The sequence below is a fragment of the Nuphar pumila genome, chromosome 11 (genome assembly GCF_984573655.1).
Source record: "Nuphar pumila chromosome 11, dmNupPumi1.hap1.1, whole genome shotgun sequence".
Lineage (NCBI taxonomy): Eukaryota > Viridiplantae > Streptophyta > Magnoliopsida > Nymphaeales > Nymphaeaceae > Nuphar > Nuphar pumila.
In genome coordinates, this window is record NC_143259.1 from 21,541,386 (window position 1) to 21,557,409 (window position 16,024).

Genomic DNA, 16,024 nt, shown 5'->3' on the forward strand with positions numbered 1-16,024 from the left:
ATTTATACCCTCCCCGCACCCCCGCACCCAAGTTTTTTTAAAGTGATGCATCGCCGCATCTGCACCCATATCTGCACCTGCACCCGCATCCACACCTATGTGACATAGTGGCTGATCTATTTTTTTACCTTTTTTATTTTGATGGCATAAGTGTCTCTGTTTGTTTGCAAACTCTTTTAATTTTTTATGAAATGTTATCTCAGCTGATAGAGGGTAATTCCTTTGCAATCTGTTTGGTCGAGTGTTTTGCCTGTAGTTTAAAGAATTTCAGTTTCTTTAACAATTACTGTTTAACACACCAGTAGTGGTTCCTCTGCAAAGCATTTTGTGTGCTAGTGATCTTAAACTTTATTGCATTATCACTACTAGCTTCTTTTTATCCAATTTTCAGCTTAATAGATGTTTCTGAAATGAGATTGAAGCTGGCTTTGGAGCCTGCTCCTACTCAAAGACCACCTGGCGTCCTTGGCATGTGGAGTCCAATATTGTCTGCTTTTGGAAATACTTTTAAAATTCAGGTCAGCTGGTCAAATTAGAAGATTATTCTCATTAATTTTAATTGGCACATGCTTAAGTTCTTATTAGCATATTAATTGTTATTGCTTGTGTTTTGGGTGAGCCATTTGCTAACAAATATATTGATACATCATTCAGATTCATCTTAGGAAGGTCATGCACAGAAATCGAATCTTGCGGAAAAGTGCTGTTGTTAATGCAATATTGAACCGTGTCTGGAGAGATTTGATTCATAATCCCCTGCATTTCATTTTTGCTGTGGATGTGCTTGGCATGACAAGCTCTACTTTGGCTTCTCTCAGCAAAGGATTTGCTGAGCTTTCTACAGATGGGCAATTTTTGCAAAGGAGGTCAAAACAGGTTTGTCACTTATTGGCAATGAAGATGTTGGAGTTCTTAGTTGTGGCATGATACATTTTGATGGAGAATGTTTATATTGCTAACTATTATAATGTTTATCAAAGAGTAGATCTGATCATGGTGATGGTCTGGTTTATTTCCAGGTATGGTCGAGGCGAATCACTGGTGTTGGTGATGGTATTCTCCGTGGAACTGAGGCTTTGGCACAAGGTGTTGCATTTGGAGTGTCAGGTGTTGTGACTAAGCCTGTGGAGAATGCCAGACAACATGGTGCCCTAGGATTTGCCCAAGGTGTTGGACAAGCCTTTTTAGGAGTCATTGCTCAACCAGTAAGTGGAGCTTTAGACTTTTTCTCATTGACAGTTGATGGAATTGGTGCAAGTTGTACAAAAGTCTTCAGCATGTTTAGCAACGGTATGACTTTCCAAAGGGTCAGGAATCCTCGTGTCATACATGCAAACGCTGCACTTAAAGAATATTCTGAGCGAGAAGCAATTGGCCAGGTATTTCTTCTAGATGCTTGATTTTATTTAAAGTTTTTTCCATGAACTCTTTACCTTTATTGCTAGTTAAAACTGAGAATTTGTAAGTACATGTCTTCGACACTTATAAGCTAATTTCTAAACTTTGCATACAGTGATTTTCTGATCTTGTTCATTTGAAAATGTTTTAAAGAGTTTACCGATGGTTTACTACAACTAGCCAAACTAATTATCTTAACATAGGGATCCAAGTCAGAGAAGGTAATTAGTGAAAAAGGTGTACAATGTTTCGGGTCTAGATCCTATACCAGACCCGAGTCGGGTCTGGATCCTATACCAGACCCGAGTCGGGTCTGGATCCTATACCAGACCCGAGTCGGGTCTGGATCCTATACCAGATCCAGACCTGAGTCCATTCCATTCATGCATAAGTGTATAATTTTAAGTGTATAATTTTCCTTTTTTTTTATATCCGGGTTCGGATATTACTCTAGACCCGACCCGACCCACTGTGTACACTTAAGTGTATTTATACAAGCATTAGGTCACGATTTCTGATATACAAAAATCGTGACAGCCGCAATTGCTCCTTTGGACTCCTCTTCTCTCTCTCTCTCTCTCTCTCTCTCTCTCTCTGTTTTCTCTCTTAATGCATGTACAGATGAAATTCTATGTAAAACCCGCAATTTAAAAAAAAATGTTTTGGACCCGGGTCGGGTCCGGACCCGACCCGAGCCCCTTTTCTTTAGGGTTTTAAGTAACCCGAGCTCTCCCGAGCATTTCCGAGCGCCGCACCTCCTCCCCTTCGCTTGCGGGCAGATTAGGGAAACCCACCAAGGGTTTCCCCATTCGTTGCCCCCCTGTGCCTTTAAGAGAGACGTTGGAGGGCGAGGGGAGTCACGCCTCCCTCTCGCAGCCCTCGCCCCCCCCCCCCCCCCCCACCGCGCCGGTCTCCTCCCTCGCTGCGCACGCCGCCGACGCCGGCCACCGTCTCCCAGGTACGTCGTCTTCCCTTTTCTCCTCCCTCTTCTCTTCCTCACCCCCCCCCCCCCCTCTCTGTCACCTCGTCGGGTGGTCGGCAGGCGGCGCACAGCCCTGCCGCGCCCTTCCGCCTCTCTTGTGCCCTTCGGAGGGTCGACAGGGAGCCCTCAGGCCCCTGTCACCTTTTTTTTCCCCTTTTTCTATTGGGGCTGTCGAAGGGCCGGCAGGGGTCCAGTCACCCCTGCGGCACCTTTTTGCCTTTCGTTGTTTTGGGGTCGTCGTGACTCGGTTTGGCAGGGGCTGAGGCCCCTGCCATTCGTTGGCTCTACCAGGCAGGGGCCGAGGCCCTGCCACCTTATCGCCATTGGCAGGGGCTGGTCCCCTGTCGTCTCGTGTCTGTCGGTAGGGGCTCAGCTCCTGCCGATTCGATGTTTCCGGCAGGGGCTCAGCCCCTGCCACTTGACGTTGCTGGCATGGGCTCAACCCCTGCCACTTTTCTATTGCCGGCAGGGGCTCAGCCCCTGCCACTTTAACATTGGCTGGCAGGGGCTCAGCCCCTACCACATTTATATTGCCGACAGTGGCTCAGCCCCTGCCACATTTATATTGCCGGCAGGGGCTCAGCCCCTGCCACTTTTATATTGTCGGCAGGGGCTCAACCCCTGCCACTTTAACGTTGCTGGCAGGGGCTCAACCCCTGCCACTTAATTGTTGCTGGCAGGGGCTCAGCCTCTGCCACTTTGTTGCTGCCGGCAGGGGCTCAGCCCCTGCCACTTTGTTGTTGTCGGCAGGGGCTCAGCCCTTGCCGCTTCGTTGTGATCGGCAGGGGCTGACCCCTCTGTCGCCTCGGTGTTTTCGACAGAGGGCTCAGCCCCTGTCACCCCGCGGTTGTCTGCAAGCAAGGGCTCGCCCCTTGTCATTTTTCTGATTTCGGCCAGCAGGGGCACACCCCTGCGGCCTCTCCCTTTTTCTATCAGCAGGCCTGTTTTTCTATTTCTCCGCATGATAATTAACGTAGCACTTTTGCAGACTTCGCATCGAACCCCGCTCTGGCTCCGCGGCCTGAGCCTCGTATCATCTACACGCGTAAACGCACGCAGCTGCACGACATCCCGAGGTAGGGGAAAGTCGCACAGAGAGTTTGTATGAACAAAATAAAATAGGACTTCTGAGATAGAATAGTTATTTTACATACCTGCTTATCTGAAGATCTGAAGAAGTATTGGCTGGTCAGAGTTTGCTCATTTTGATTCTTTTGAAATTGCATGCTTAATGTAAATTCTTTGGGTAGACTCATTCTAGAAAGAATTAAGTAGTTTAAGTGGCACACCTGTTTACTTGTAGAATCACTTAGCTCGTGATTGTCTGTTCGGCATGCTTATTCTTTTAAAACTGCATACTTAGGTAGACTTTGTGAATAGACTCATTTCTGGAAAGAAAACCACTGCAATTACTATTATAACCAAACCTTAAGGCAGGTATGGTATAAAATTGACGAGAGGTCATGGAGAACCTTGAAGTAGGAACTCAACACTTTATATAGATGAGTTAATGTTGGCCTCCACAGGCCAAATTTCTCAAAAGAGCAATACATGTCATTTATGAACCAAAAGAATCATAAAACATTATATGTTGCCTCTCATCGTAGTTGTACCTCTAGGGAGGTACAACCGTACTTTTGGACAAGTACGTCCCATGTGGGTTACGATGGTTGGAGGATGAGGTTGTAGTAACCTCGATGAGTGCAATTAGCACAATGCTGAGATCACATAAATGGTGACCATTCTCCTTCACAGGCAAGATGCTCGAGTGGGTCTAATAGACCAGAGCATGTAGGATGGGGCGGCGGTTAAGAAACCGCCGTCTTACCCATCCGATCTTCACGGTTCATCAAGGGAGAGGATGGATGGTACAAAGACTCCGAGGGACAGGTTGTTAACAACCACCCCACGGGAAAAAGACTCGGTTTCCCCAGTCATCGGAGTTAGGGGAATTGGGATTACCATAAATTATCCTATGTGGTAACTCCCAGGCACTTCTGCAAAAGTTGGATGCATCCATGGGCCACGAATGCCTTTGGGGATTTACTCTCTTGGTCACTGACCGTCCCCTTAGGAGCGAACTCAGTCAGCCATCCGGGTTAATGAAAGCACCTTACATAATAAACCCTCTGATCGGTCTCGGTTGTTTCTACGTTTCGCGTCTGTGCGTACCCACAGGCCAATTAATATCAGAACTTAAAGAATATCTTCATGGATAGTTGTAGATGATTAAAACTTACACTGCTTGAAATGCTTCAACTAATAACTCTTTGCACATATTACACTTGTTAGAATAGATTACAATTGTATTGATTGCTTAAATATCATAATTGTTTATCTCATGAATGTCCTGTTTTATTTTCATTCTACTTATATGTTCGTGCACCTACTGGTTTGTTATGAAACTGACTCATTTCATGGGCAGGTGAGGAGTAGGACTTCACTGGCGGCCGATGGCGTGGTGCAATATGGATCAAGATTTATCTTCTTTCTGCTGGCGGCTTGGCTCTGAGTCTTTTTAGAGTTTTCTTTAGATTTATTGAACGTTGGAACAAAATGCTCATTTTGTAATAAACTGCAGATATTTAATCTATTGCCTTATTTCTTCAATTCCTTTAAGTGGTTGTACCTGCGAATGATGGTTTTTCAGCTAACGTACCCAGGATTGTTGACTTGTGTTCCTTTCTAAATGTCTTCCGTTGTCGTTTTTAAAAGTTAAAACTTTAAATCTTTGAAAGGTTTTTCGATAAGGTTTTCGAAATCAAAGTCGAAATTTTGGGGCGTTACAACTTGGTACCAGAGCCAGATCAGAAAGCGGTGAATCTTGACAATTGAGCATCCCATCGCGCTGTAAGTAAGTCTTTGATATTTCATAACATGTTAAACTAAATTATATTCTTGTTTTATTCGTAGTATCGTCGGATAGATGGATCCGCTTACTGGTTCTAGTGGTAGTTGCGGTAGGGGCACGCGTATAGTACGTGGTCGTTCTGTAAGGGAGAGGGGCGGACATGGGATGTTCGGGGTTGGTTATTGGGCTAACCGCCCTCCTCTACCCGTTTTTACGGATGAGCAAGGCTTCCCACTACCGATCGCCTACCAGATACCCTTGGCAACAGCGTGGGCTTGTCAGAAATATTAGAAATATCAGCCTGCAGATATTAGAGATGAGGTAAAGAACGAGAAGAGAGAGAGGAATAGTCGGCGCAATAGGGTTTTCCCTTTTTACTTAATATTTATAAGTGTTACAATACACTTTACACAGGTAATAAGAACTAATTACAAACATGCCACCGCTGGATCTCGAGGTGGATCGGGTCGGATCCATGATCCAAACTAACAGCCTCCCTCAAGTTGAGTATGGTCTTTGATCATGCTCAACTTGTCTTTGAGTGCCCAAAACTGATGAGTGGATAATCCTTTTGTAAAAATGTCAGCAACTTACATATCTGACCTAACATATGCGGGTTCAATTTCTTTTTCTTCCACCTTTTGTCTAACAAAGTGTTGATCGATTTCGATATGCTTCGTGCGACAATGAAGAATGGGATTGAAGGCAATATTAATAGCACTCTGATTATCACAAAGAAGCATAGAGGACGAGATTGGTTCTTGTAATTCTTGCAGTAGGTGTCTCACCCACGTAACATCAGCTGTTCCTGCTGCCATTGCACGATACTCGGCTTTAGTACTAGATCGCGCCACTGCCTTTTGCTTCTTGCTACTCCATGTTACAACATTATTTCCGATAAGGATGCAATACCCTAAAACTGATCTGCGCTCATCAGGATCACCAGCCCAGTCCGCATCTGTGTAGGTGAATAGTCGATGTCCTGACGTATAAGATGTGTCTTTGTTATACATCAAACCATCTCCAATCGTACCCTTTAAATATCGAAGGATTCTTTTTACCGCTTCCATATGTGCATCTGTAGGAGCATGCATAAACTGAGAGGCCAGGCCTAGTGAATGTTAAGTATTGTAACATCCCTACAACTCGGCGATACAAAGTAGGATCATGATAAGTAGTGCCTTCTTTAGCACTTAACTTATGATTTGGAAGACAAGGTGTGCTAATTGGTTTACAATTCTCCATCCCTGTAGCGAGGAGAATATCAATAGTGTACTTATGTTGGCTCAATGTAATAGTCTCATGTTGACTATCAACTTCCACACCCAAAAAATATCGCAAGCACCCCAAGTCTTTCATCTTGAATTTAGCCATCAGCATGGACTTAACCCAAGATATGTGATCCTCATCACTCCCGGTAATAATGATATCATCAACATATATAAGCACCCAAACAATAGCTGAACCACTTTTGAAGATGAACAATGAATGGTCTAGAACACTTTTATTGAACCCATGACGCTGGATCTCTGTGGAAAAACTTTCAAACCAAGATCGAGAAGCTTGTTTAATCCGTAAAGAGAGCGTCGAAGTTTACATACCCAATTTGATGAATCATGCATGCTATATCCAGGTGGCTGCTCCATGTAAACTTCTTCCTTTAGTTCACCATGCAGAAAAGCATTTTTAACATCAAGTTGACTGAGTGACCATCCATGTTGTAATGCCAACGCAATGACAATCCTGACTGTGCCCAGTTTTACTACTGGGCTGAATGTTTCATCGTAGTCCTGCCCATATTGTTGTGTGAAGCCTCGTGCAACCAGACGAGCCTTATAGCGCTCAACACTGCCATCCGGTTTGTGCTTGATCTTGTACACCCATTTGGATCCTACAACATTCTTGTTATCTGGCCTTGGCACAATTTCCCATGTGTTGCATTCATGCAATGCTTCAATTTCCTCATTCATCGCCTCTACCCAGGCATGAGAATTTACAGCATCATGAAAGGAGGAAGGTTCTGTTTCTTTGGACACTCTGGTTAGAAATGTTTGAAAATCCAAAGAGAAATTGTTATAACTTACCCAGCGATCTATAGGATGTCTAACTCGAGTGGAATGTCGTAGAGGAGTCTCAGCATTGACTGGGTGAGTTCTACGAGAATAAACAAGACCAGAAAAACGTGAGGATGTTGTTGTTGGAGGAATGTCTTCCATATGTGGTTTCACATCAAAAGTATAGGGTTCATTGTCTGTCAATAAAGATGAATCCTCATGAGGCAACGAGTCATATAAAAGTGAGTCACTTAGCCAAGGATCATAACTGTCCTGTGTATCTGTGGAAGATGAACCCAGAGTGTCAAAATTTTCATCATCAAAAACAACATTTCTGGATACCCGAATTTTGCCTGTATGAGGATCATAACACCTGTATCCCTTATAGTCATCTGCATACCCAAGGAACTTGCACTGTATAGCTCTGTCTTGAAACTTATTTCTCAATGAATGATCAATATGAACATAACATACACAACCAAAAGGATGTAGTTCTTCATATGATGGATGACAATTATAAAAAACAAAATACGGAGAATTATCTTCAAGGATGGTCATGGGCAACCTGTTGATAACGTAAACAGCTGTGTGGAAAGCCTCGGTCCAAAGGGAAAAAGGAATCTCCACAGTATGCATCATGCTCAAGGCTGTTTCAACAATATGCTTGTGCTTTCTCTCAGCAACTCCATTTTGTTGAGGGGTATGAGGGCAAGAAATGTTACGTGTAATGCCATGTTCCTTCAAATATTCACTAAAATCATAGGATATGTATTCTCCTCCCCCATCACACTGGAAATATACAACATTGGTATTGAATTGGTTTTGGACTAGTGCATGAAACTGTTTGAACAACTTGAAAACTTCATGTTTGTTTTTCATGAAGTAAATCCAACTAAAACGAGTGTAAGAATCAAGAAAGAGTACATAGTATCGAAATCCAGAAAGAGAAGCAGTGGGCGCAGGACCCCAAACATCTGAGCATATAATTTCAAAAGGCTTTGTTGCTCTTTTATTGATACTATGAAAAGGAAGTACATGACTTTTACATAAATGACAACTTGGACATTTTGACTCTAAACTGACTGCGGGTATTAGACCTTTAGCAGACAACTTGTCAAGAAAGACTTGACTACAATGACCCAAACGAAGATGCCATAAGTTTGGCTTATTAAGTTTCAAGACTCTAGATGAAGAACTATGATCTGTGGATCGACTCAAAAATGTTGGAAAGGAAGGAGCTGAAGAAGCCACGGCTACGGAAGACGGCGTCTTCAAAGGCACATGAGATTCTTCAAAGACGTACATGTTCCCGCGCCGTTCACCTTCAGCGAGCGTCTTCTTGGTGTGAAGATCCTTAAGATAAACAGAAGAAGGAGTAAATTCAACGGAAGAATTTGTTTCATCAACTAATTTAGACACAGATAGAATATTCTTTTGAATAGCAGGTGTGAGTAAGACATTTGACAAGGGTAATTGAGATTCAGGCAAAGAAAGGGAGACATTTCCAGTGTGAGAGATGGGGTGGTGAGATCCATCTCCTATGACTATAGTGCCATTTCCAGTGTAAGGAGTCAAGTGAGTAAATTTACCTGCATCAGAAGTAACGTGTGCTGCTGCCCCTGAATCAATATACCATATACCTTCCTCATTTTGGCGCAAGTTCATCTGATTGAAAGTAGTCATAAGGATATTTTGTACGTCCTGTGGAAGAACCTGTCCCTGAGGAGTACGGGCAACCTGATGAATGGCCTTCTGCCCTGACCTACTATCTGGCCTCCCTGATTTGTTTCGGTTCTGAGGATTGTACCAGCAGTTTGCTTTAACATGTCTCCGTTTGTTGCATAGAAAACAAGTAGGAACACGTCCTCCTCGTGGTACATTGCTTGAACCAATACCTCCTCCACCTGGTGTAGGCAGTAATCCTCCTCTGTTCATAGATGTTCCATTGGGGCGAGGGAGAGTAAATGAAACTCCTGTTTGAATAGGCGTATGTGTCATCATCACAGGATGAGCATCCTCTGACACGTGTTCTTGATTTAAACTGACCTCATATTGCAAAAGCTTATATTGAAGATCATCAAAACATGGAAGGACTGAAACAACCTGGAGTGTCGTGCAGAACATGCGATATTCAGGTCCAAGACTACCTAATACCTGTTGTACCATATCCTTATCTGATACAGGACTTCCGATGGCAGCTAATTGTTCTGTAATCACTCTGACATCCCCCATGAACTCTGTAATGGATTTGTTTTCTTTTCGCATGGATTGGAATTTCCACTTGAGTTGCAAAACCCGAGATTCGGAAACCTGAGAAAAAGAATGAGCTAGTCCATTCCACAACTCGGCAGCGGATTGGTCATCAGAGATAGTTTGTAAAACACGATCAGAAAGTGTGGAGGATATGTAAGCAACTAATGTCTGATCCCGTTGTACCCATATGTCATAAGCTGGATTGGTGCTTCGAAGTTGACTCACCTTCCCGTCTTCACCTGTTATTTCCTGCATGATATGTGTAGGTGGGGCGGGCGATCGTCCATCTAGATGCCCATAAAGACCATGACTGCGAATAAAAGGCACAATTTGGCGTTTCCAAAGCAAATAGTTATCATGTGATAACTTGTGGGTCATGAAGTGAGTAAGAAAACTAGGGTTCAATTTGGAATCCATAGATTTTATGAAGAATGAGAGAACAAATTGTATTTAACAGTGTATTAAGAGAAGAAGAACAGCAATACTGTGTGTGCTGAAAATGATATTAGCAACACATTGCACAAAAATATAATGACGTGTAATCCAGAAAATAATTTTCACACACACACGTTATTCAAAAAAAAAATTCAATGTTGTGTAACGTGTGAACCAGGAATAGCAATGTTGTGTACACAGAGAAATAGCAATGTTGTGTGCACAGAAAACCAGCAATGCTGTGTAACGTGTGAGCCAGAAACAGAATTTGAAAAGAGAAGTAATCGAAATATAAATAAGGATGCTCAAAACTGGGATGCGTGAAATCAGATTAAGAAAAAAAACAGACAGAGAAATAGGGATATGTGAAACTGGGATGATGCGTGAAACTGCGTGAAATAGGGATACGTGAAACTGTGTGAAATCAGAAGATCAGAAATAGATTTAAGAAAAAGGAATAGAGAAAGCCTACGTCCTTTCACGCACTGGTCCTTATAGGCCTTCCAGATGATCGATTTCCGCACCTGTGCTCTGATACCATGTCAGAAATATCAGCCTGCAGATATTAGAGATGAGGTAAAGAACGAGAAGAGAGAGAGGAATAGTCGGCGCAATAGGGTTTTCCCTTTTTACTTAATATTTATAAGTGTTACAATACACTTTACACAGGTAATAAGAACTAATTACAAACATGCCACCGCTGGATCTTGAGGTGGATCGGGTCGGATCCATGATCCAAACTAACAGGGCTGAGGTGCATGCTCGAGAAGGTGGTTTCGCGCCTTCACATGTTCGGGTGCACCATCAGACACCACAGGAGTCGTCGGGAGATTTTGTTTCCCCTGAGTTAGCAGATGAGTGTTGTTTCTGCGGAGAAACAGGGCACACTATGGATGCTTGCCTCCACAAGGTCGAGCATGACAGCAAGATCGCAATTTCGACTGCAGGCGAGCAACCGCGACCTCCAGCAGACCCAGTGGGCGGTGTATCACCCACATTCACATCTGCGATGGATTCTTCAGATTATAGTCTTGGCTCACCGGAATATACTCCGGCGATGCCCCTTTACGGGCAGGAGACCTCCTACGAGGAGCCACTTCCCTTCACCCCTAAGTGCAGATTCAGGCGCACATGCAATAGAAGGGAATATCTTAGGAAGTACTCTAGTCGTCCCTAAGGGGAGGTAGCACTCACCCAGTTTTGTTGGAGTCTGTGAACTCATTTATAATTACGGAATTGAACTTTTGCTTATGTACCCGCACAGCTGGATTCTAAATATTTGACTTTCGTAATAAAGATCTATGTTTTTGCCTTTGCTCCTATACTTATGTCTACTTATACGTCTTCAGTATTTTTGACCTTAATCTTGGTTGCTTTTTAAGGATGGCGGGAAACTCAAGCCACAGCATGGCTGATGAGTTGTGTGAGCAGAGGGGATTTATGATGGATACCCTCAACTCCTTGGTTGAGGCGATTCGTAACCAGGGTTGCCCCCACAGCATGGCTTTTTTGTTCTTTCGGCCTTTAATTATTTAAGCTAGCTTCAGTTATTTAGGTCCTTGTGCAATTTCCCCTACCTCGGCGTATTGCGAGAAAGAGGTCGTCTACGAGCGTAGGTAATCGTTGGTTCAGTTCGCGGGGCGCAAACGGGCTCCGTTGCATAAGCTGCAAAGGTATGTTATAAGTATGCATTTAAGTGAATAAGGAAAACAGCAACAAAGGACTGGGGTTTCTGCTTTTCTGCAAAACAAGGCAGGGATCAACGATCCCTGCTGACTTGAAACAGAACGGGGTAGGGTCTAATGACCCATGCCGCAAAAGAAAACAGGTGCAGGGGCCATCGGCCCCTGCCGGGTTTATATAAAGAGGGGCAGGAGCCGAAGGCTCCTGCCTAGTTTTTAAACGCAGGGGCCATCGACCCCTACCAAAAAGAGAAAGGGTAGGGGCCATCGGCCCCTGCCGGAAAATGAGCAGAGAGAGAGGGAGCGTAGGGGCCCCCTGCGGCTTTCCAAAAGAGGAGGCAGGGGCCAAATGGCCCCTGCCGAGCTTTGCTCGACAAAACACGGGACATGGGCCAGAGGCCCCTGTCTATCTAGAGAGGGGCAGGGGCCATCGGCCCCTGCTGAAAGAGAAGGGCAAGGGCCGATGGCCCTTGCCGAAGCAGTAAAAAGGGCAAGGGGCGGAGCCCCCTGCCTGCTAAAGGAGATGAAGGCAAGGGGGGCGGATCCCCCTTGACTGTCGGAAAAGTGAAGAGGAAGGCACGGCAGGGTGTCGGCCTTCCGGCGAACATAGAAGAAGAAAGAGGGGGAAAATGAGAGGAGAAGGGGGGGGGGGGGTACCTGGGCTGCCGGAGGGAGAGAGGTTGCCGGGCTGCCTCGACGGAGAGGGCTCGCCAGCGTCGGTTCAGCGACGAGAGAGAGAGAGAGAGACGGGGAGGGAGAGCAGAAACAGAGGGGAGAGAGAGACGAGAGAGAGTCGGGGGAGAGGCTCGAACGCCTCTCCTCCCCCTCTCTCGCTCCTTTTGTAGAGGGTGCAGGGGGTGGGCGGCCCCCTGTATGCCGCTCCTTGCCAGCCCCTGAAAGCCCGTTCGACGAGCTGGGGTTGGCTCGGGTATGGATCCAGGTTGGGTCCAAACCCGACCCGAGTCCAATTTTTTTTTTCACTGGGTTTTACAATCCAGTGGGTAATGTTCATGCTGCAGTGGAACACTCATTCAATCCTGTTCAGTTGCATCGTCGCCTTGGTCATCCTTCATTGTCAAAGCTTCGTTCGGTCTTTCCTCAAATTCCTTCCACTACATCACTTCAGTGTGAAGCATGTCAGTTGGGCAAGCATCATCGAAGTTCGTTCTCTTCGAGTCAGAGTCAGTCTAGTAATAAAGTTTTTGAACTTCTTCATGCAGATGTATGGGGTCCTAGTAAGATTCCCACTAGGACTCAGTGTCGTTACTATCTTGTTATTGTTGATGATTTCTCTAAGTTGTCATGGGTGTTTTTAATAAAAGAACGATTTGAAGTTCCAAGTATTATCAAATCCTTAATTCTTGAAATAAAAACTCAGTTTGAATCTATTGTCAAGATTGTTCGCACTAATAATGCTCTTGAGTTTAAATCAAAAGGTCTGTTACAATTTTACCAAGATCATGGTATTCAACCTCAAACTTCTTGTGCCTATTCATCTCAACAAAATGGGGTGGCTGAGCGAAAACATAGGCACCTGCTTGATGTTGCCCGGACCATTATGATTCAATCTAATGTTCTTGCTTTATACTGGGGTGATGCGATTACCACTGCTTGCTATCTGATCAACCGCATGCCTTCGTCTTATATGGGTGATCAAATTCCATTACATATCCTAAAACCTAATGCCCCACTCTTTTCTTTCTCACCAAAAATATTTGGATGTGTTTGTTTTGTACACAAACTTGGCCCTGACCGTGATAAATTAGCTGCATATTTTTAGGTTATCCCAAAAATCAAAAGGGATATCCATGTTATGATCCTATTTCTCGCCGAGAGTATGTCAGTGTGGATGTATCTTTCTTGGAATCCACTCCATATTACTCCAGTACCGGTTCCCCGCTGCAGGTTGATCCTGCTGAGTCTTTTCTATTACCTATACCTCCTTTTCCTTTGGAATTTGTGCCCTTATTTCCGAACCAAACTTCATCCTCTTCCAAATTTAATAATCCTTCATTGGTATATGTGCGTAGAGCTCCACCTCCGCAAGAGCCTTCATCTTCTTCTTCCCCTGAGGTAAGTTCTACTAACAATAGTGATCTTCATGATGATGATAACAGGCCTATTGCTCTACGCAAGGGGACACGACAATGTACCTTATATCCCATATCTCATTTTGTCTCCGATGCCAGAATTGGCAGTCAGATGAAAACCTTTATTTCAGCCTTATCTGCTGAAACTATTCCTCTGAAATATCAACAGGCAGAGCTTGATAACCGCTGGAAGCTGGCCATGCAAGAAGAAATGGATGCTTTAGTATCTCAGCATACCTGGGATCTAGTTGATTCCCCAGCAGATGCTGACATTGTTGGTTGTAAATGGGTATATACAATAAAGTACAAATATGATGGTTCTATTGAAAGGTACAAGGCCAGATTAGTAGCAAAAGAGTATACTCAGACATATGGTATTGATTTCTTTGAAACTTTTTCTCCTGTTGCACAGATGGGTACCATTCGTCTTGTTCTCTCAGTAGTTGTTCAGCATGGTTGGAGCTTGTACCAATTAGATGTGAAAAATGCATTTTTATATGGGGATCTATCTGAGACCGTTTATATGCAACAACCTCCATGATTCGAGGTTGAGGGGGAGTGTCAGAAGGTGTGTAGATTGAGAAAGGCGATTTATGGCTTGAAACAAAGTCCTCATGCATGCTTTCAAAAGTTGTTTGAAGTGATGTCACGCTTTGGCTTTAATAGGTCAGCAGCAAATCATACACTATTTATCAAGAAAACTAATTTTGGCATAGTTGTTATGGTGGTATATGTGGATGACATCATTCTTACAGGAGATGATGTGAAAGCTATTGAAGCCACAAAGGCTTATCTTCAAAAACACTTTGTTACAAAAGACCTTGGTTCACTTAGATATTTTCTGGGTATAGAAGTTGCCAGGAGCCGTGAAGGGATGGTTTTGTCTCAACGAAAGTACGTTCTTGACTTATTAAAGGAAATGGGAATGTTGGGAGCTAAACCAGCAAATATTCCCATGGACCATAAAGTTCAGTTGTTTGAAGAAGGGTCAAAACCGGTTGATAGCAAAAGCTATCGCTCCCTAGTAGAGAAGCTACTGTATGTAACTGTGACCAGGCCGGATATTGTTTTAGCAGTAAGCAAAGTTAGCCAGTTATTGACAAACCAACTGAGGTACACTGGAATGCAGCTATAATGATTCTCAGATATCTAAAATCTTCTCCTGGAAAGGGGTTATTGTTGAGGAAAGGTGGAACTCTAGAGATAGTGGCCTATTCTGATGCTGACTATGCCGGATCTGTAGTGGATAGAAAATCTACCACAGGATTCTGTGTGTTTCTGGAAGGCAACTTGATTTCATCGAGAAGTAAGAAACAAAATGTAGTTTTTAGGTCGAGTGCAGAATTAGAATATCGGGCTATGGCCAAAACAGCTGCTGAATTGATGCGGGTTCGTACTGTTCTTCATGATCTTCAGGTGAAGGTTTCCTCTCCTATGACCATGATGTGTGATAACAAGGCTGCAACATATATAGCGAACAATCATGTCTTTCATGAGAGAACAAAGCACATTGAGGTTGATTGCCACTATGTAAGAGATATGGTTCAAGCTGGTCATATTACCACCAAATATCTAAAGTCAGAAGACCAAGTTGCAGATATGTTTACAAAGCCTCTTGCTAGACCAAATTTCTTAAAATGTTGTGACAAGCTGAGCATGATTGATATCTATGCTCCAGCTTGAGGGGGAGTGTTGAGAATAGGTGGTTTTGTGTTTAAGCCTTCTTAGATTAGAGGTTATTTGAAATTTTAATTTAATAATGGACTTTGATGTAATTTATTCTTTTAGGCCTCTCTCTATTTAACATAGAGAGTAGCTGCCCTAATTAAGTTAACGAGTTTTTCTTGTGCAGCCGTCTCTCTCTCTCTCTCTCCCTTCTCTCTCTCTCTCTACCTAGGGTTCGGTGTATCTAATCTTTCCTTCAACAACAAGGTTTGAAAAGAAAAAAGAAGAATGGAGAAGGAGAAGAGAAGAGATGAAAGTGAAGATAATAAATACTCCACCACCGATAACAAGTATGAGCACTCCTTCAAGCTTTTACACGATCACGATTCCACACGCACTTGATTAGAAATTCCAAAAGCACTTCACCTCTTTTTCAAATTTTGAATGACACATTTCTTGATGTACCAAACACAAACTTAGCTAGATCACTAAGCTCTTATACCATGTAAGAAAATGAGCTCCAACAATGAATACCTCAAAAGAGCTCCAATCAAAATATTAAAGAACATTCACAAGAAACAAGAAAGGTTCACACACAAAATACCCAAAAAGGA

General features: G+C 43.6%; 1 protein-coding gene across 2 annotated transcripts in view; it reads left to right on the top strand.

Moving 5' to 3' along the window:
- LOC149822172 (pleckstrin homology (PH) domain-containing protein) overlaps positions 1-16,024 on the top strand; it is a 348,671-nt gene that overhangs the window by 319,190 nt on the left and 13,457 nt on the right. For both annotated transcript variants that reach the window (XM_089980112.1, XM_089980113.1), the window contains exons 57-59: positions 392-518; positions 655-876; positions 1,020-1,379. In XM_089980112.1, coding sequence (XP_089836238.1) covers positions 392-518; positions 655-876; positions 1,020-1,379 — 709 coding nt within the window. The remainder of the gene's footprint in view (positions 1-391; positions 519-654; positions 877-1,019; positions 1,380-16,024) is intronic.